The sequence below is a fragment of the Trachurus japonicus genome, chromosome 5 (genome assembly GCF_045865225.1).
Source record: "Trachurus japonicus isolate A0001 chromosome 5, Traja_1.0".
Taxonomy (NCBI): domain Eukaryota; kingdom Metazoa; phylum Chordata; class Actinopteri; order Carangiformes; family Carangidae; genus Trachurus; species Trachurus japonicus.
The window spans coordinates 998,780-1,020,255 of NC_140911.1; the positions used below are offsets into that span (position 1 = coordinate 998,780).

Sequence of the window (21,476 nt, forward strand, 5' to 3'; positions counted from 1 at the left end):
ATTATTATTATTATCTATTGTACTGTAAACTGAATGCTGCTATTTTATAACATGCTTTTGTTTTTATTTATTGTATTTGTACCAGGGAACATCTATGTATGGGACAAATCTCACCTGCAGGGCAGGAAACAGTGTGTGAGTGTTGCTGGTGTTGAATCTGCCTGTCGTAATTGTCATGTCGGAATACCACAAGGGTCCACTTTAGCGCCGTTGTTGTTCTCCCTCTACATAAATGATCTGCCAGATGTGTGTGGTACTGTACATTCACAGATGTATGCAGACGATGTTGTTATTTTAACTCACGGTAACACTCCAAAAGAGGCTGCACAAGTATTGTCAACTTTACTAACCAGGATCCAAGGCTGGTTGCAGGATTCATGTCTGCTTGTCAACACCAAAAAGACAGTGTGTATGTTCTTTTCCAAGAAACCAGTCAATGCAGAGAGATCGAATGTGTTCTTAGGGAGTGAGGAGCTTGAACTCGTACAACAGTTTAAGTACCTGGGGGTGACATTGGACCCAACTCTAACATTTAAAACTCACATTAAAAAGGTTGCAAACACCATTAAATTCAACCTCCAGAATTACAAACAAATTAGACCTTTTTTAACAACCGGTGCTGCTAAGGTGTACCTACATTGTATGATATTTTCCCATATCAGTTATTGTTTCATAAATTGGTCTTTCACAGGAGCAGTGGCGTCATTAGGCCTATTTTAGGGGGGCTGAAGCCCCCCTAAAATATTCTCAAGCCCCCCAAATAATTTGGTGTTCTTTTATTATGGGACTTTTTTTTTTATATATATGTGACATATATTCTCCTTTTAAGAACCCCAGCTGTCACCGCATTTGTCTCTTGTTATTTCTGATTTGTTTAATTTAATTAGTTTGTTGAGCGTGTGACACCCCCCCCCCCGCTGTGTGTTGGTAGCGCCCATGTAGCGGCGGCTTGTTTGCTCCGAGCCTCCGACGACGGGCTGCAGGAGCTCTGATGTCAACAGAGGGAGAGTCAGTCCACCTTTAGCTAAGCAGGACCAGCAGGTATCAGACAGTAAGCTAGCCTACTACATCTCTAAATAGCAGTGTTGTCAAAATGACCGCAATAATTTTTTAATTAATGTGAAATATTAATCGCGTTGTAAACGGGCCAGTTTTAAAGCTAGAGCGAAGATACAGATATCATATGAAACCAGGAGACATTAGGATTCTGTTGGTACCAAAAAGAAAACGGGCTAAATTATGCTCCAAAGTTCGGCTAGATTCTGGTGGGGAAAACTTTTAAACGGGGATCCTGAACACTCCTGTCATCCCTGTGTGCGGGAGGGGAGGGGAGGAGGGGAGGGGAGGGGAGGGGAGGGGAGAGGAGAGGAGAGGAGAGGAGGGGAGGGGAGGGGAGGGGAGAGGGGAGGGGAGGAGAGGAGAGGAGAGGAGAGGAGAGGAGGAGAAAGGAGAGGAGAGGAGGGGAGGGGAGGAGAGGAGAGGGAGGAGGAGAGGAGAGGAGAGGGGCTGGCGGAGGAGGAGTGGAGGGGAGGAGAGGAGGGGGTAGAGGGGAGGGGAGGAGGGAGGAGAGGAGGGAGGGGAGAGGGAGGGAGAGGATGAGGGATGAGGGGAGGGGAGGAGAGGAGGAGGGGAGGGGAGGGGAGAGGAGGGGAGGAGAGGAGAGGAGAGGAGGGGAGGGGAGGGAGGAGAGGGAGAAGTGGCAAGAGGGGAGAGGAGGAGGAGGGGAGGGATGTGGAGGGGTGGGGTGGGGAGGGGAGGGGAGGAGAGGAGAGGAGGAGAGGGATGAGGAGGAGAGGGAGGGGAGGGGAGAGGGAGAGGGATGAGGATAGGAGGAGGGGAGGCAGGGAGGAGGGGAGAGGAGAGGAGGGGAGGAGAGGAGGGGAGGGGAGGAGAATGGGGGGAGAGGAGAGGAGATGAGAGGAAGGAGAGGAGGGGAGGGGAGAGGGGGGAGAGGAGGGGAGGGGAGAGGAGGAGGAGGAGTGAGAGGGGAGGGGAGGGGAGGGAGGGGAGGAGAGGGAGGGGAGGGGAGAGGAGAAGGAGAGGAGGGGAGGGGAGGGGAGGGAGGAGAGGAGGGAGGGGGAGGGGAGGGGAGAGGAGGAGGGGAGGGGAGGATGAGAGAGAGAGGGGGAGGGGAGGGTGAGGGGAGGGGAGGAGAGGAGAGGGGAGGGGAGGAGAGGGAGGAGAGGAGAGGGGAGGGGAGGGGAGGAGGGGAGAGGAGGAGAGGAGAGGGGAGGGGAGGGGAGGAGAGGAGAGGAGAGGGGAGGGGAGGGGAGGGGAGGGGAGGGGAGGGGAGGAGAGGAGAGGGGAGGGGAGGGGAGGAGAGGAGAGGAGAGGAGAGGAGAGAGGAGAGGAGAGGAGGGGAGAGGAGAGGAGAGGAGAGGAGAGGAGGGGAGAGGAGGGGAGGGGAGGAGAGGAGAGGAGGAAGGAGAGGGCTCTGTGTAACCAGATGTGTCCCCAGCAGTCTAAGCCTATAGCAGCGTAGCTATAAAATGGTTCAGAGCTACCTGAACCAGCCCTAACTAAAAGCCCTGCATTCTGGACCAGCTGGAGACTCTTTAGAGAGTTTTTCGGACATCCTGACAGGGAGAGAGTTGCAGTAGTCTAGCCTAGAAGTGACGCCTTTTTTCTGATGCCTTTTGGTCTGATGCCTTTTTTCTGACAAAGACAGCTTTTTTTCTGACACCTTTTTTCTGACGCCTTTTTTCTGACACCTTTTGGTCTGACGTCTTTTTTCTGACGCCTTTTGGTATGACGACTTTTTTCTGAGGCTGTTTAGTGGACACCTGACAGAAGTTTTCCTAAGACCTTATGCCTTTTCATCTAAAGTCTGAGGCTGAAGCCTGACACCTGAGGATGTCCTAAAATGTACACCGTATCTGAGAGAAGCCGACTGAATCCAAAAGTGACTTGAATGCAGTAGCCAGACAATCATCATCAACGTCCACATGAATGTTAAAGTCACCTACTATAATGACTTTGTCTGAGCTCATTGCTAAGTTTGACAGAAAGTCAGGGAATTCTTCTAGGAACTCAGAATAAGGTGCAGGAGGACGATACACTACAGCAAGTAAGAGTGGTTTTTCTGCTTTCCAGTCTGGGTGAGAGAGGCTGACAGAAAGGCTTTCAAATGTATTATATGAACTATTATGTCTAGGGTTGATAATCAGATTTGACTGATAAATAGCAGCCACTCCTCCTCCTCGGCCTGTGTTACGAGGCACATGACAGTTAATGTAACTAGGAGGGGTAGATTCATTCAAACTAACATATTCATCTTGCATCAACCAGGTCTCAGTTAGTGTTAATATGTCAATATGGTGACTTGTAATTAAGTCATTCACTAGGAGAGACTTGGATGGGAGAGAACAAATATTGAGCAAACCACATTTAATAATTCTATTAGGTTGGCTTGCTGGAGCAGTGGTTTTGATTTTAACTAAGTTGCTATAAACAACTCCTCTAGATTCGGGTTTAGGCTTAGACAGCCTCGAGGCAGACACAGTTTCTATAGGCTGGGTGGGTGACAACACGAAGGACCCAGCAGAGGGGCGTGTTAAACTGCGGCTCTGCCTGCTGGTCTGAACTCTGGGTGCTTGTCAGTCAAAGCGGTGTTAGCTAGCGATGTTGTCAGCCTACTACAACAATTTATCACCTACTGATGTAGTGTGTGTTTTATACATAGACCGTAGGTTTTATTACGGCAGGAAAAAAAAAAAGAAAACATCAGGATGGAGGATCGAGTTTGTACCGCGGCAACGGCAACTCAGCCACGGGACAAGCCACGGACACTCAGAGCAGCGGTGGTTATCGGTAAAAACAACACTGTACATCCCTAACGTTACCTACAGCTATTTGACAGACAATCATGTTCAGGAAAACACTCACGATTACAAAACTCAGTGTCTGTGAGGACTGATGCTGGCTGGTCAGAGGCGAGGGAAGAGGACGGACATGTCTAAAGTCTGGAACAACTGCATCCTGACCCCAACTGTAACGCTACCTGCATCAGTGAGTATGTACCAGTAATTTAAAACAATATAGATCTTGCTTTCCATTAGTATGTGACCTCGTCTTCAGTCACTGTCGTAGTAAACATTTCACAACTCGTTTGCTGCAGTTCTCCAGCTGTGCCTGTGGGCATATTTAGCTTTATCAACATTCAAAACAACGTATCTAGCACGTTATATTGCTCGAAATTAATCCCCAATGTACTATTTTCTCTCTCGTTGGCCTTGAAAGGGGTGCGAGTTGACGGTATTCTGTAAAATTTGCGCGTTTTGTTATTTTTATCAAAACTTAACTAAACAGCACAAAAAGACCTGATCACGGCTCTTGCTGCTCTCTTTCTGCAGGCGACATGCGCAGTAGAACGTCAGTGACGTAGGCTGATAATCCCTCTGTAAACAGTTTTCTTGTCTGTAACAACATCTCTGTCCCGTCTGTCCGTCCTGGGTGAGGGATCCCTCCTCTGTTGCTCACCCTGAGCTTTCTCCTGGTTTTCCCTGTTAAAAGGGTTTTCTATGGAGTTGTTCCTCAGTGGATGTGAGGGTCTAAGGACAGAGGATGTTGTTATGATGGGATGTAAAGCCCTTTGAGACAAACTGGTGGTAAAAACGGGCTATACTAATAAAATTGCCTTGCCTGTTCCTGGATCATTGGAAATAAACGTGAATTTTCTCGCACTCAAAAGTCACCATATCAGGCCTGCAACGGGGTTATTTTTTATTTTGCCAGCTGTGTGTGTGTGTGTGTGTGTGTGTGTGTGAGTGTGGGCCCACTGAGTTGTGTTTGAGTTATTACTGAAAGTAACTAAAAGGGTTTGAATGTTAATTTGAGTAACTTGAAGGTATTTTTGCAACTTAAAGGGGTATTCCAAAACTTTAAGAGTAGTTTATTGAAACTTAAAGGAGTATTCTATATATTTTTGGGAAACTTAAAAGTGTTCTATTCAGCTGAAAAGGTAGGCTACTCTCTGGTAATTTTGGTTAATTGTATAATTGACAGTGAATCAGATCCTTTCATAATTTAACTGAAACATATTTTCAGTTAGAATGTGTTGCTGTTTTGTTTGAATACATTTTACATTTAAAGTAAACCATTGATTTGTCTATTTTTCTACAAAAGAGTCTTGTGCTATTTCGTGCTATTACCTTTAAAAAAAATACTTGTAAATCAGGGTTAAAATTACAACAGATGAACCCAGAAGCCTGCCCTTAGTAAAAGGTCTATTGAGGGGAGTGCTACATAAGAATCCAGTGATAATACAGACACAAATACAGTCTGATTAGAGACAATGAAGTGATCAGACTACAGCCACGTCATGTCACGTGCTGTGATGATCCACATATTCAGGTTTCATGTAAATGAATGAATATTTTGGTTTCTGATGGGAACTGGTGTTGAATAACAACATTGATTCAGTGGAAGTGGAAAATAACATGAACATACTATGTTTTGTTTTATTGTATTACAGTTTATTGATGCAGATAGAGAAACATGTCAAAGACCATACAGACATCATTAGAACTCCTCCAATCCTCCAAAAACATAATAGATAATTGAATTATTTTATAAATGAATATGATCAGTTAAAACAATAAAAAAAAAATAATGTTACATCTCCTTTAGTAGATGAGCAAAAACCTTTTACTTGTATAAGTGGCACAAAAACAACAGAAAGGAACAGTGTGATGTGGATCAGAGTACAAAGGGTTAACTGATCAATAAACATGATGCACATACCTGAAGCTAATAATCAATATACATGGATTAGGCTACACAGCAGGACATTCGCTATGTTCATTTGAAATCTGATCATTTACAGTGCCTTGCACCCTTGATTTCTACTTAAATGTTTAAGATTATCAAACAAATGTTAATATTAGACAAAGATAACCCAAGTATACAATGATTTCATTTATTAAGGCAAAATACTGTCGTCCAACCATGATCCTAAACAGAACCAACACAGTGAATCACAAACTTGTGTGAAATCTAATATTAGGTTTGATTTGGAAAAAAAAAGAAAAAGATTTGATTATTAAACATCAAATATAATGTAAAAGATATCAACACAGAAAAAAAGACACTTTGAGTTCATAGTGAGTTAGATTAATGACAGTAAAAACACTGAGACAGTCAACAGCTCAACAGTTGTGACATGATCTCTAAAACACTATTGAAAAAACATTATTAATAGATTCCTCATGCAGGTGGATCAGACCGTTATCTCTGGTTTCCTCTGATCCAAACAACATGGAGTCACCAGTAGAAGAAGAGGAGCTGCTACAGGTGACTTGTCCAGGTGAAGGAGGCGACACCTCTGGTCAGGAACTGTGACCAGATGAAGATGCTCACAGATCAAAGTCCAACACTGGTGTCTATATGACCGGACACGACACATGGAAAACAAGGAAGCACAAAAGAAAACTGCCTCTCATCCCTACAGCTGGTTTCTATAGTGGATCGATCAGCTCAGTCTGAACTAGTTCACACAAAGCTCTCTCATAATGAGGTGGCATGTTACGGCACAGAATGGCACGGCACGGTCTGGTCGGAGGAGGAAACTCTGCTCCAATGAAAAACTGGGTAAAGGATAGTGTCACCCTCTGGCAGGAAGGAGAACAACAAAAACAGCCAAAGAGTAAAGGAGTAAAGGTCAATCCTGATTGGTCGTCTCCAGGGCTCTCAAATAACTTTTTTGATCAAGAGTTCAAAATGTGTCTGGTAAATTTCTAAAGTTAGAATGTAGGAATGGTGGATCTACTGCCAGGAAGACAGAGCTGTGGAGAGAGAGGCAGCTGTCAACAGTTCTGACTGAAACAATTGTTTTATTTATCACCAGCCAACCTGGCCAGTGTTTCCATTGATACCCGCCAAAGTGGATTTCAACATGCATTTGGTTGGTTAGCGGGTGTTAATTATAGTCCAGGCAATTTAGCTCATTTTGGACCCAAAAATAGATTTAATTGTCACAGAAGGTTTTTCACCATACATCATTTATATTAGGTGTCTAGAACAACATACTAAAAGTCCTAAGAAATCCTAGTTGGGGAAATATGTTTAATTTGCATCATTATTTACTGTATAAAGTCTATGGTGCTGACAACAATACACCCCAATGGGGCTATTTTTTTCCTTTACTCCTATCACAATGAAACTTTACATGATGAAAATATCCATGAAATGTAAAATTTTTTTCCCAAGTTTCCAAGTTTCTTGGAAAATGAATTTGAATATGCAAATGAGCAATACACTAATGGATGCCCAAAATACACCCGAATAGGCTTATTTTCTTCCTTTACTCCTACCACAATCACACTTCATACAATAAAAGTAGACATGAAAAGTAACATTTCTGTATTTCAAGTTTCTTGGAAAATTAATTTTAAATATGTAAATGAGCTCAACACTAATTGACTTATGGTCAAGAAGCCATAAAGCCGCAAGCAGCAAAAACAGGAGCCAAATAACTTAGTCCCGCTCATATGTTGTTGAACATAACAGCATATTTAATGTAACATCACACACAGTCGTTGAAACGACTTTGATGAATTCTGACTTTCTTCTGATGTTCTCTGCAAACTGGGAGGAAAGTCATTAGGTAAGGCTTGTTCGCTAATAAAAAAAAAAGAATTTAGAAAGCAACTGGAGACAAGACTGTGCAATTAATTCTTAAGGTCAATATAGGTCTTTTAAGTGGCAAGTGACGTGTGTATGCATAAGTCAAGTGTGGCAAGTGACAGCACTCAGTGCATAGGTTAACTTATTGAATGGACATGAATGTGTTAGTTATTTGGCCCCTGTTGCTGCTTGTGGCTTTATGGCTTCTTGACCATAAGTCAATTAGTGTTGAGCTCATTTACATATTTAAAATTAATTTTCCAAGAAACTTGAAATACAGAAATGTTACTTTTCATGTATACTTTTAGTGTGAAGTGTGATTGTGGTAGGAGTAAAGGAAGAAAATAAGCCTATTCGGGTGTATTTTGGGCATATTCCATTAGTGTATTGCTCATTGCTCATTGCTCATTGCTCATTTGCATTGTATTGTTGTCAGCACCATAGACTTTATACAGTAAATAATGATGCGAATTAAACATATTTCCCCAACTAGGATTTCTTAGGACTTTTAGTATGTTGTTACCCTCATAGAAACGATGTATGGTGAAAAACATTCTGTTACAATTAGTCTGTCGTAAAACACTATTTTGCCTGGACTATTAAGAGCCTTGGTCATCACACATGTATATTATCAAACACATGTTGTAAGGCCGTGTACAGCCTCTGCAGCTCAGCGTCTCGGGCAGGAAATATGTCTTCTGGGCACGTCATTGATGAGTTGTTGATGGTGTAGGAATACTGATCTTCCAGAAACTTCCTGTCAAACTTCTCTGTAGATATGTCACACAGACAGGTAGCGAGATGGACGGTGGCTTCATACTCAGAGTAGTGGAGGGCGAGAGACAAGGCCAAGGTGACGACGTAGAACGGGACGGTTAGTGGATCACCGGAGTTGAGGAACGGGATGACGATGCGGCTCCTGTCTGGTTGAGCATGTTTTTCAGTGAGAGATGTATACTTGTTCCAGAAACCATCATTTGGTGGTTTGAGAGACTGAACCATGATCTTGGGAACTGACTGAGCTTCAGCTTTCTTCATCGAGTTCCAGACATTAGGCAGTTTCCTGGGACGATGTTCTTCATCAGGAATCTTACATTGGCTTCTGTTCTTACAGTAAAAATCTCGCTGCTGAGGTTGCATGCATCCTGTAACTATACCATAAGCTGCATTAGCATTGATGGCACAGTTCCATGGAGAGTAGAGGAGCACGTCTGTGATGTTGGACAGAGGCAGCAGACAGGCCGCTGGGTGCTTCTCGTCTTCAATCCCCCCGTGAGCCACAAAGATGATGTCGTTCTTCCCAGTTTTCTCGCATTTCTTAATGTGTTCTCTAACTAAATTGAACATGTCAGTGAGATGAACGAAAGCAGCAGCATTCTCTCTCAGCCACTGTCGAATGGTTTCGTTCTCACAGATTTCTATTGCAAACTCTAACAAATCTTTAATTTGAGCTGAGCTCCTCTCTTCGGTTTCAATGGCGAGTTTCACCCTGGCCAATCTCTCAATCAGCTTCCTATAAGAAGAATAAAACAAGAAGAAGAAGAAGAAGAAAATGTATTTATAAAGCACCTTTCACAGACAGCAGTCACAAGGTGACTGGTGACAAGTCACAAATAATCAACATTTAAGGACATAGCAACAACAGCAACAACAACAGAACAACAACAGAACAACAAACAGCAATAAAATAGAAGTAATTCAATAAAATACATGGGTAGAGAGCATAGACTGTAAAAAGAATGGACGTAGCGTCCGTGACGTCATCCATTGGTTTTGGGGAGTCGTTTTTGTGACTCCAATATGGCGGCCTGAACAGCGCCATGTTGGATTGACCGGCCGAGAACCCGCCCACTGGCCTCGAAGCAGCTGTCCACGGAGCTGCTCGGACCTGTCACTCAACGTTTCCGCGCCCTGATTGGCCAGAGTTTTAACCTAATAACAGTAAAACGGTAGAGTTTAACCCCTCAGAGTTTTAACCTAATAACAGAAAACGGTAGAGTTAAACCCCCTCAGAGTGTGTGTGGGGGTAGAAACTATCGATTGAGACCAAAAAACGTTCTGACACCAGGCTTTTAACATGTTTACTGAGGATGTAAAGTCGGTGATTTTAACATGGGGGTCTATGGAGAATGCTGCTTTCTGACACCAGCCCCCAGAGGAAGCCCAGGGGATTGCAGTTTGTTGAACGAGGAAGTGACTTCACTTCTCAGACCCACAACTGCCCCCTTGGTAGAGAGATATGTTTTTAGCTGCTTTTTGAAGGACATGACAGAGGGAGCAGCTCTCAGTTCAGGGGGCAGAGCATTCCAGAGCTTTGGTGCCATGGCTTCAAAAGCTCTGTCGCCCTTAGTAGTCAGTCTAGTGCGGGGGACATGGAGCAGGCCTTGGTTTGAGGATCGGAGGGGTCTGGGTGTGGTGTAAGGTTTCAGTGTTTGGAGATGTAAGTAGGAGCTAGTCCATGAAAGGCCTGGTAGGTGATGACCAATAGTTCTGGTGTGGAGACCATAGTTTTCAGCTTGGCAATATTTTGGAGGTGAAAAAAGCAAGTCCAGGATAACTGATTAATGTGTTTGTCAAAGTTCATATGTTGGTCAAAGAAGACACCAAGGTTCTTAACATTTGCGCGTACTAATGATTGTAAGGACCCAATAGAATTTCTCACCTCACACACAGCGCTGTCAGTACCAATAATAAGGAGTTCTGATTTATCAGTGTTTAGCTGCAGAAAATTATTAGCCATCCAGTTTTGGATTTCCACCAGGCAGTCACACAAAGAATTAAGATTACCATTGGAACTTGGGTTGAGGGACAGCTATAACTGAATATCATCAGCGTAACAGTGGTAGGATATAGGCTACCACTGTAACTACCGATGATCTTGCCCAGTGGGAGCAAGTAGAGGGCGAAAAGAATTGGCCCCAGGGCCGAACCCTGAGGGACCCCACGGGATAAAGGAACAGACTCAGATTTAAAAGGACCTACAGACACAGAAAAGCTTCTAGCTGAGAGGTATGAAATGAACCAATCAAGGGCTTGGCCAGAGAAAAGGGCATTCAGAGAAGGCAACCTCTCTAATATTTGTGGCCATCTGCTTCATACCTGTGCTGATCAGTTAGGCCCCATCTACTTTTATATATTCCAAATGTCAATAAATCAGCAGAAGGTGCCAGAGAGCTGGAAAAATAGTACAATCATCCCAGTGCCCTAAAACAAACATCCCAAAGAACTAAATGACTTCAGGCCGGTTGCCTTGACCTCTTTGGTGATGAAGACTCATGAAGAGAGCACTTCTCCCTCACTTAGAGCCACTGCTTGATCCATTGCAATTTGCCTACAGAGCTGGTCGAGGGGTGGAGGATGCCACTGCCACACTTTTAAACCTTGTTTTTAAACATCTTGAGGGGAGCAAAACACATGTCCGACTCTTATTTGTGGATTTTTCTTCAGCTTTTAATACCATTCAGCCCCACATTTTAATCAATAAGCTTATTAATGATTTTAGTTTGGATTTTAATGTTGTGGGCTGGATCCTTGACTTTTTAACCAATAGAACACAGAGAGTCAGGGTAAATGGGCACATGTCAGATGTTTTAAACTTCATCCACAGGCTCCCCCCAGGGATGTGTCCTCTCACCACTCCTTTACATACTGTACACTAATGATTGCCGGAGTGAGTATGAGAACAGATACATTTTGAAATTTGCGGATGATTGCGCGTGTGTGCGCCAAGTGTGTGTGTGTTGCCCCTTCGCCACACAGCAGAGCGCTGCCACACAGTTACAGCTCAACTCGACTCGGTTTAGGTCCTTTTAATCACAGCTGACTCCTTTACAGTTCCTCCGGGGGCGGGGGCGTCATATCACAGCGGCTACGGCCGCGTTGTCACCAGGGACAGGGACACACCGGACACGGAGGCGCCGAATAGCTGCGAAGCGCCGAGAAGCTGAGCCAGTTTCCTGTCGGGGCTCATGTTAAACGACTGTGTCGTTCACACTAGACGTACTGCAGTGATCGTTTCAGTGTCTGGTCTGTTTTGTGCGCGAGCTGCGAGCGATTGCGTCAAGCCAGGCAGGTCAAACAAAGAAACACGAGAGAATCCGCTGAACTTTCAAAATCAAAACAATTTTCAAAATAAAACACCGCAATTGATGCGTGTGCCTTTTTGTGTAAACAGAGCGCAAGAGAGATGGACACACACCTACACACATTCAGAGAGATCAGTGGGCGCTACAATCTACCAGAACGTTATTTCACAGATAGGCTACTGAAAACATTATTTAAAAAAGATTCATTTTTTCTTTGATTTTGTCTGAAAAGGGTATTTTTCCAAAGACAGGTCTTGAAAAAGGGGGGTCGTCTTATATTCAGGGTCGTCTTATATTCGGGTCAATACGGTACTTTTTCTATAATGTGCTGGTATGGGAACCTCAATGTTAAATCCAAAAATGCACTCGTGAAAACAGTCAAGATGAGTGGCAAGATTCTGGGAGTTCAGCAGAGCACACTCTCTGACCTGTTCACCAGACAGATAGAGAGGAAGGCCAGAAGCATCTTGTCAGATGCCACCCACCCCTTGTTCAGGGAACTTCAGACCTTGCCCTCTGGTGCCAGGTTTAGGTTCCCTCCTGTTAAGAGCAACAGATACAAGCACTCTTTTATCCCTGCAGCCATCTCCATTTTAAACTCTGCTCAGGGGAGGAGTTAACCAGCTCTTAGCTGACAGAGCTCTTCTATGGCTGAGACCCATGCTACATGCATGCATATTTTTACATGCAGTGTTGTTGCACTTTATATTTATATAGATATTGATTTCTGTACTACTGACATGCATCTTTCTATTGTTGACTTGTGGTTGTGCATTGCGGATCACCATCCCTGTGTTGATGGAACTGTGGTTTGTGTAATTGGATGTGTATGTGTTTGTCTCAGGGGTTGTGTTATTATATATCCCCATGTCCCTTGCTTGTCCACTGCAGAAACCAATTGCCCCCCCGGGGGACAAAATGAATAAAAGTTGAGTTGAAGTTGAGTTGAGAGACACGATCCCTAAGTCTGTTAACAAGGGATATTATGGTCGACAATGTCGAAGGCTGCGCTGAGATCTAAAAGCAACAGAGCACCTGCCAGCATTGGAGGACATCATAATATCATTTATAACTCTGAGGAGAGCGGTTTCGGTGGAGTGCCTCTTATGAAATCCAGATTGAAATTTATCAGCTATGTTGTGATTACTCAGCACAGTATTTAGCTGACTAATGACTACTTTTTCCAGAAGTTTAGAGCAGAAAGATTCCTTGGAAATTGGCCTGTAGTTGTTCGGGTTCAATGGGTCAAGGTTGGGTGTCTTGAGAAGGGGCTGAACAATGGCCTGTTTAAAGTAAGCGGGAACAATGCCAATTCCCAGGGATAAGTTAATGATTGAGAGAAGGTAAGGGCCCACTGTAGTAATGACATCTTTCAGCATGGGAGTAGGAAGAATGTCTAGTTGGGAAGTGGGGGACTTAGTAGAGTAGACGAATTTGATTAGTTCCTGCAAGGAGATGGGGTCAAAATGAGTCAGGATTGGCTGCTAGGGCAGTTAAAGCTTAAACTCGTATTTTTCCGACCTGTGAAGTCGTACCAGTTCGATCTGGTACGAGTTCACCGGTCAGAAGTTACGAGCGGCCGTTATAGTGACTTTCACAGGTAAAACAGGTCGGAAAAACACGAGTGGGTTGCCTGAAACGCTACAAAGTCGTAAGTTGTGACTTGAAGCTGTAATTTACGATTTCAAAAGCCTGCCTGGAACGCAGCATTAGCCAAAACGACCGGATCGCTTACTTCTGCTTTAAGAGGAGAGTGGGGGGATATAGGGACTGTGATGCTAGACCTAATGGAAGAAACTTTATCAGTAAAAAACATGAGAAATTTGGCACAGTCCTCCTTAGAGAGAACAGGGGAGACAGTGGGAACGGGACCAACAATATTGTTTATTGTGTCAAAAAGGACTTTTGGGTTGCGTCTGGTGGAGGAGGTTTGAGATAAATAAAGCTCTGGCTCGCTTGACCATGATATTGTATTCAGATAGGAGGTATTTGAGGTGGAGACAGTGTACCTGGAGCTGTGTGGACTTCCACAGGCGTTCTGCCCTACGACATTTGCATCTAAAGCATCGAACAGAATCATTAATCCATGGCGATGAATTAGCTGCAGGACCAAGACGAGTTTTAAAGGGAGCTATTTCATCTAAGATGACTGCAGTGCACATTAAAAGAGTTTACTAGGCCCATGCCATTAAGATCTGAGAAAGGGGGATTGTTGGTAAACATGGTGGAGAATCTGGCAGAGAGGTGATTAACCGAGTGTGAACATATTAAAAGTTTGTCAGATAGGCCAACAGCTTTGGCGAGTAAATTAAAACAACACAAACATGGTCTGTCGCACATAGCTCATCCAGTTGCAGGTTATCAATATTTAAACCACAAGTAAGGATGAGATCGAGGGTGCTACCACTAGTGAGTGGGGCCTGACACATGTTGAGAGAGGTTAAATGATTTGATAATATTTTAAAAAGTAGATGCAAAGTTATCGAAAGGAACACTTACATGAATGTTAAAATCACCAGCTATGAGAAGAACTTTATCAAGTTTAATAATAGGCGCAAGAAAATCACTAAATTCACCTAAAAATGTGATGTTTGCGCTAGGGGGATGGTAGATCAAGATGCAGTAAAAAGGGTCAGGATGCCCAATTTTAGTCACCAGCAATTCAAAAGTACAAATAGGAATTTATCCTCCAGGTTTTAAAGCATTTTTGTATATAATGGCAAGGCCTCCTCCCCTACCACTGGGTCTGGGGGCACCGATAAAGGAGGAGCCAGGTGGGCAAAGTTCGTTTAAAGAGACAAAAATATTGACACTCTGCCAAGTCTCAGTCAGAAGAAAGAAATCTAGGTCATGGGAGGTGAAAAAGTCATTTAAGATTAAGGATTTATTATTTATGGAACAGCCGTTCAACAATGCCATTTTAAGAGGAGAACTAGATTCATTATTATTGCTGTTGTTATGATTATTATTATTATTATTATTGATTTTGTTATTTTTCCCACCATCAGAACAAGAGAAACATTCAGATGCATCATTTCAACCATAATAACAGTCTGGTCCTGTTTCAGTTTGACTCCTGGACAGAGAAGCTCACCCTTTGGTCGCACTGCACGCGGAAGCTGCGCTCGCGCACTGCGCACGGCTTCTCTGGCGCTTGGGTGGTCGCACTGGGAGCTACTTTTCCTCTTCTCTCCGCGCCCATCAGACATTGACTGCAGTCGCCCATACTCGTATTCACTCGATTTTCCACACACACACGTCATTTTAAACGTTTGTGTGTGTGTGTGTGTGTGTGTGTGTGTCTTGTGTGCAGACGCAACTGACAAATATTTAGGCTATAGACGGACAAGCAACAACTTCATTACCAGTAATCATCATTTTATTTTGAAAATTGACCGGATTCTCTCGCCTTTTCTGTGCCCGACTTCCTGTCTGGTACGATCTGGTCTATCCAGCTTGACAGACGGCGCTCTCGGCGCTCGCGGCTCGCATGAAAAATAGAACTGAACCGATCTGAAGCGCTGCAGGCGCGCGCACTGCACTCCAGAGCGCGAGATGTGCGGCCAGGCAGACCAGTTAACATGTGGCCGATCTTAAACTGCCTCCGCTCCAGGGCGCTGCGCTTCGGTTCCACGTCCAGTGCGACCAAGCTGTCAGACACACCTCAAATAAACCTTTGATCTGTAAAATGTTGATGAGAAGACTCACTCAGTTTCATGAAGTTGTGTCTCCAGCTCTTCAGCGGCCTTCTGTATGGCTTCAGCGTTCTCTCTCAGACTCTTACTGACTTCCGTCTCACAGTTGTTCAGGTCTTTACAGTTGTAGACCAGATCAGCAATTGAAAATCCAAGTCCAACTGCTCCTCCTGCAATCTGAAGAAGAAAACAGTGTTTACAACCAGACCTGGATGGATGCTCTCAGTGATTGGACAGGTGCTGTTTCCTGCTTCATCCTTTGACACTGCATCACAACCTTTGAACAACAAGTGGTTCAGAGGCTTCAGCACAGTCCTGGTCCCTGTCCTCTGAAGCAGCTTCAACAGACCCAGAGTATCTTCAGTTACCTGGCTTCACTTAACCTAACAAATGTAATCAGGCTAAACGGTCACATGACTTGGTAAGTCAACCTAGGGTTTCCCAGTCTAGGTATAAGCATGTTCAGATGAAAGGGGGCGGAGTCTGCAGAATCTGACCAATCACAGACATGGACATTCTGCTGCAACATGAAGAACTGAAGATCAGACCCAGACAGAAAGAAACACTGCTCCAGTGTGTATGTTTTCTCTAAACTGGCCTGTTGCTCACATGTAATGTTGTGGTGTATGTGATGCAGAGAGTTAATGGGACAGCGACACGACTCTGGTGTCACTGGACACATAGGGTTCGATCAGCTGACAGAGGTTTGTCAGTCCCTCCATGACAACTGATCTCTCTTATAAAACTCATCTCTTATCTCCTATAGAGGGTATGCACATGACGTCACGGTACTCTGAAGTCGCTGTGGAACGTCCACTGAGCGGCAAAAAGACGAGTGGCAGAGCCGCCAAAGTTTAAAAACGAGCAAGTAACGAAGCGATTTCCTCCGAGCCCACACAAGTCTGACATGTCTAGCTTTGCCAGCATGTAAAGCAGCAGCATGACCTAACAGAGCTGCTAGAAATCTAGAGGATACGTCTCACTTTGACCGAGTTACATTCAAGAACCTGTTCTCAATGACGGAAAGTAAATTAACAGGAGTGGTAATTTTTTTTCGATGGATCAGCTGTGTTTACAGTTTCAGGTGTCGTAGTTATGATGTTTAGACAGATAAATGAGTCCTCTAACACATCCTACAGTTTGACAATCAGAGTTATTTAGAATTTTTCAGAATAAAAGCTACTCGGGTTAAAGTGTCTGGAGTCACTGTCAGGACGACAGTAACAGCTGTAATCTCGTCCCTCTGCAGCCTGCAGGTGCCGCGGTCACACTGTGTGTTACTATGGTTACAGGAAGTGTCAGTGGAGCAGACGGCTTTGGGGAGCTGGTTGTCGATTCTTTTTGACATCAATTTGTTTTGATACAAGATATTTTATATATATGGATATTTATCCAGTTTATGAGTCCATCGCTATCCGCCAGCACGTTGAGGGAGGTTTGTTTTGCCACTCAGTCCGATCGAACGGGGCGTTGCCGAGGGCAACGTGACGTAAACGCATACCCTCTATTCACCTTATTCTCCGGGGCAACCATGGAGTCAATGGCGATGTTCATCTAAAAACTCTCAAATCAAATCAAATCAACTTTATTTATATGGCACTTTTCATACAATGTAACACAAAGTGCCTCTCCTGTGCTTCAGTTTAGGAGTGAACCACAGGACACACAGGATCTCAGTGATGAGGCAGGAAACAGCGCCCCCTGCTGTGGCTGGCACAGACCTGCACCTTCCTCTGATACTTACCCGTCCTGCTGCTTTTGCTGCGGTTCCTCCAACACCAGCGGCCACTGAAACTGCAGCTTTCCCTGTTTGTTTAGCTGCTGTTTTTAGAACAACTGCTGACAACACTCTGAGAATTGATGAATATATTGTTGAAAAAGCCTCAAATTTGTGACATTTGAACGAACGAGACATGATCTTGCACAGACTGACATCATGAGGTAATGTCAGTCCTGTGCGTTTGGCCATTGCTCTCAGGATTCGCTCCATGACATAATTGTCAGCAGGAAGTTGGTCATCTTTCTGTTGTTCATCTGTCAGCGTCTTCATGAGATCCTGGATGTGCTTCTCAGTTTCCTCGATCTTCTGTGAAACCTCTTCAGCCCTTTTCATGGTGCCACTTGATCCTACTGCATCTCCAATATCAGCACCCACATTGGTGACTATACCAGCCCCTGTTGCTGCTGCTCCTACTCCTAACAGGATAGGAGCTGCTAACCCTCCAGTAAAGAAGGTTAATACACCTGCTGCTGTCAGTGCAGCTGCACCACCTACAGACACTGAACTCCCTACAACTTTAGAGACGGTTACGTTCTTCTTCCTGTTCTCCATCTCAGTGGCCAGTTCTTTCAACTTGGCTGCACCTTCCTTCTGTAGCTTCACCCAGCGGGGGAGTTCATCCAGGAGCTTTTCAGCCACATCCATGATGAGATCAGCAGGTCTACAAGAAAGACACATATGAGGTCACTCAGAGATGAACAAGTTCAGTCAAGTTCATTTCAATCCAGCCACATCTATTAATCCAGAGACTGAGAAACAACTTTGGCCTGGAAGGCAGTATTGTTGGCTTTAAGGATAAGGATATGTGTATTGATTTTAGATGCGTGTGCAGCCCTCTCCTGTAAGCAGGGACGTACACATGACTATAGAGAGGCAGGGGCTCAACATCAGAAAAGGGCAGTTTTTTTCAGGCCTTAATATCAAAATAAATTAATCAAATTAAATTACTGTTATTATTTAGTCAGTAGAGAAAGCCTGCACGCCTTCAGGACTGCAGTCAACACGCTGGACCAATTTACCAACTTCCTGAAACAAAGTCATGACTTCTGAACTGGTAGGCTAAGGCCAATATTGGGTGGGTAACATGACTTCCAGAAAAAAAAAATCATTGAGTGCAAGTGCAAAATAGAAGTACAGGCTACACATCTAGGCTATATGTGACAAAACCAAGAAATGACTACTGTGACTGCTACTGTGCATGTTTCAGAACAGCAGCAATATTTACAACAGCAACAGCAACGTCACAATTACCAGTAACTCAATATTAGTCCAGTCATTTTATGAGAAAAGGTTAAACAAATTGCAACAGAAGCAAACTCAACTGGTTTTGTATCCTCAGCATGTCCTGAGTGAGGGAAAAAAAGCCCCGAAGAATCCCATTAGGGGAAAGTTTTGAAAAACACCCAAACATATCCCATTTATACGCATATAAAACATTTTTTTCACATGAATAGGGTAAAAATTTAACCTTTAGATATCACCATGAAAATTACTGAGTTGATTACTTACATTAAGACAAACAAAAAATGTATTACAAGTTTTTTGAAATTCTTTGTTAACATGAGCAAATTTGCATAAATCTGCATACATTTGCATAAATTGCACCGTTTTGACGGCACATGTATATATGAAGTTGCTGTGGTGGTACCGGCATGAAAATTGTAATGAGTTGACTCCATCGGTCAACCGACAAGTTGACCACTTTAAATTTCAAGATGACTGCAATTTTTCAAGACAGCCACATCCTGAGTAGAGCAGGTATGACACGCTCCGTCTCTATTAATGCTCATGGGTAGCCTTTGGTTCCATTCCTTAAGGTTTTTAACTGTAATATCATATTACAGTTAAAAAATGTCTTGTTCAATCTTGTTAACATATTATATGTTAACAAGATTGAACAAGACATTTTCACCTGCTCTACCCAATGTTTAGATCAGGTGCTGTATGTATGCAAATTAGCCATATGTAATTGGATTATGCACTGTTGGCTCATGTCATACCTGCTCTACTAAGGATGTGGCTGTCTTGAAAAATTGCAGTCATCTTGAAATTTAAAGTGGTCAACTTGTCGGTTGACCGATGGAGTCAACTCATTACAATTTTCATGCCGGTACCACCACAGCAACTTCATATATATACATGTGCCGTCAAAACGGTGCAATTTATGCAAATGTATGCAGATTTATGCAAATTTGCTCATGTTAACAAAGAATTTCAAAAAACTTGTAATACATTTTTTGTTTGTCTTAATGTCAGTAATCAACTCAGTAATTTTCATGGAGATATCTAAAGGTTAAAAAATTTTACCCTATTCACGTGAAAAAAAAAATGTATGCGTATAAATGGGATATGTTTGGGTGTTTTTCTAAACTTTCCCCTAATGGGATTCTTCTGGGCTTTTTTTCCCTCACTCAGGACATGCTGAGGATACAAAACCAGTTGAGTTTGCTTCTGTTGCAATTTGTTCAACCTTTTATCATAAAATGACTGAACTAGTCATTTCATAAAATGACTGAACTAGTCATTTTAGGCCAAAAAAGGAGTCAACGTTAAACAAATTGCAACAGAAGCAAACTCAACTGGTTTTGTATCCTCAGCATGTTCTGAGTGAGGGAAAAAAAGCCCCGAAGAATCCCATTAGGCGAAAGTTTAGAAAAACACCCAAACATATCCCATTTATACGCATATAAAACATTTTTTTCACATGAATAGGGTAAAAAATTTAACCTTTAGATATCTCCATGAAAATTACTGAGTTGATTACTTACATTAAGACAAACAAAAAATGTATTACAAGTTTTTTGAAATAATTTGTTAACATGAGCAAATTTGCATAAAAATGTATGCGTATAAATGGGATATGTTTGGGTGTTTTTCTAAACTTTCCCCTAATGGGATTCTTCTGGGCTTTTTTTCCCTCACTCAGGACATGCTGAGGATACAAAACCAGTTGAGTTTGCTTCTGTTGCAATTTGTTCAACCTTTTATCATAAAATGACTGAACTAGTCATTTCATAAAATGACTGAACTAGTCATTTTAGGCCAAAAAAGGAGTCAACGTTAAACAAATTGCAACAGAAGCAAACTCAACTGGTTTTGTATCCTCAGCATGTTCTGAGTGAGGGAAAAAAAGCCCCGAAGAATCCCATTAGGTGAAAGTTTAGAAAAACACCCAAACATATCCCATTTATACGCATATAAAACATTTTTTTTCACATGAATAGGGTAAAAAATTTAACCTTTAGATATCTCCATGAAAATTACTGAGTTGATTACTTACATTAAGACAAACAAAAAATGTATTACAAGTTTTTTGAAATAATTTGTTAACATGAGCAAATTTGCATAAATCTGCATACATTTGCATAAATTCCACCGTTTTGACGGCACATGTATACATGAAGTTGCTGTGGTGGTACCGGCATGGAAATTGGAGTGAGTTGACTCCATCGGTCAACCGACAAGTTGACCACTTTAAATTGCAAGATGACTGTAAAATCCCCTGATTCGCACAAACTGAAATACGCTGCTATGGCCGCGTTTCTTGTTAACATATTACAGTTAAAAAACTTAAGGAATGGAACCAATTTAGGCCCATGAGCATCTTGAAATTTAAAGTGGTCAACTTGTCGGTTGACCGATGGAGTCAACTCATTCCAATTTTCATGCCGGTACCACTGGACTATATCTGGAAACAAATTCAAATAGTCAGTGAAATCAAGCTGAGTGAGTGATTCCTCCTGTTGCTGTTGTTGTTCACTACATTCAGGTGATGTTAGACAGAGGACGGGGTGGGCTTAACAAGCAGTTAGCTAAACAAACATAAATGGGCGCTTTTCTGAAATATGACTCATATTAAGCTCGTTGAATAAGTGGACGGCGACTTGTCAGAACCGACAAGGAAGTTATGTTGGTGGATTTATAACTCACAATGGTTTAAGTCGCTCCATTGTCACGTCTCATCTATGTGCAACACACGGAGTTATCGATGAGGCAGCAGCTTGTACCTCTCTCTCTCTCTCTCTCTCTGGACGTGCATGTGAGGGAGCGTGCTGTGCACTGCGGGGCAGCCCCCCCCCTCAGTGAGAGACAGAGCGGCAGCGAAAAACACACACACCAACGTACATACACAATACCGTGTATATTACAAGGAAATGCGTACGGTAGATATAACCGTGGCATTTTTACAGCGCCGTTGTTTACATCCCCATGCACAACAGGAATGTATTTATTTATTGAAAAACAAACAAACATAAAAAGGGCACTTTTTAATACGAGGCAAAAAGGTCAGGG

At 43.1% G+C, this 21,476-nt stretch overlaps 1 protein-coding gene across 1 annotated transcript; it reads right to left on the reverse strand.

Annotated features, from left to right (window-relative positions):
• Positions 1-8,234: 8,234 nt before the first annotated feature.
• Positions 8,235-17,860, reverse strand: LOC146986731 (uncharacterized). Its single transcript, XM_085777957.1, has 3 exons — positions 17,148-17,860; positions 15,417-15,580; positions 8,235-9,136 (listed from the first exon to the last, which is right to left on the reverse strand). The coding sequence occupies exons 1-3, from the start codon at positions 17,826-17,828 to the stop codon at positions 8,239-8,241; spliced, it is 1,743 nt and encodes a 580-aa protein (XP_085634083.1). The 5' UTR covers positions 17,829-17,860; the 3' UTR covers positions 8,235-8,238.
• Between the last annotated feature and the right edge of the window lie 3,616 nt (positions 17,861-21,476).

Coding starts and splice junctions, on each gene's coding strand:
- LOC146986731 (XM_085777957.1), bottom strand. CDS start 17,828: ATGGATGTGGCTGAAAAGCTCCTGGATGAACTCCCCCGCTGGGTGAAG. Junction 15,581..17,147: donor CAGCAAAAGCAGCAGGACGG/GTAAGTATCAGA, acceptor TTTCTTCTTCAG/ATTGCAGGAGGAGCAGTTGG. Junction 9,137..15,416: donor ACACAACTTCATGAAACTGA/GTGAGTCTTCTC, acceptor TTCTTCTTATAG/GAAGCTGATTGAGAGATTGG.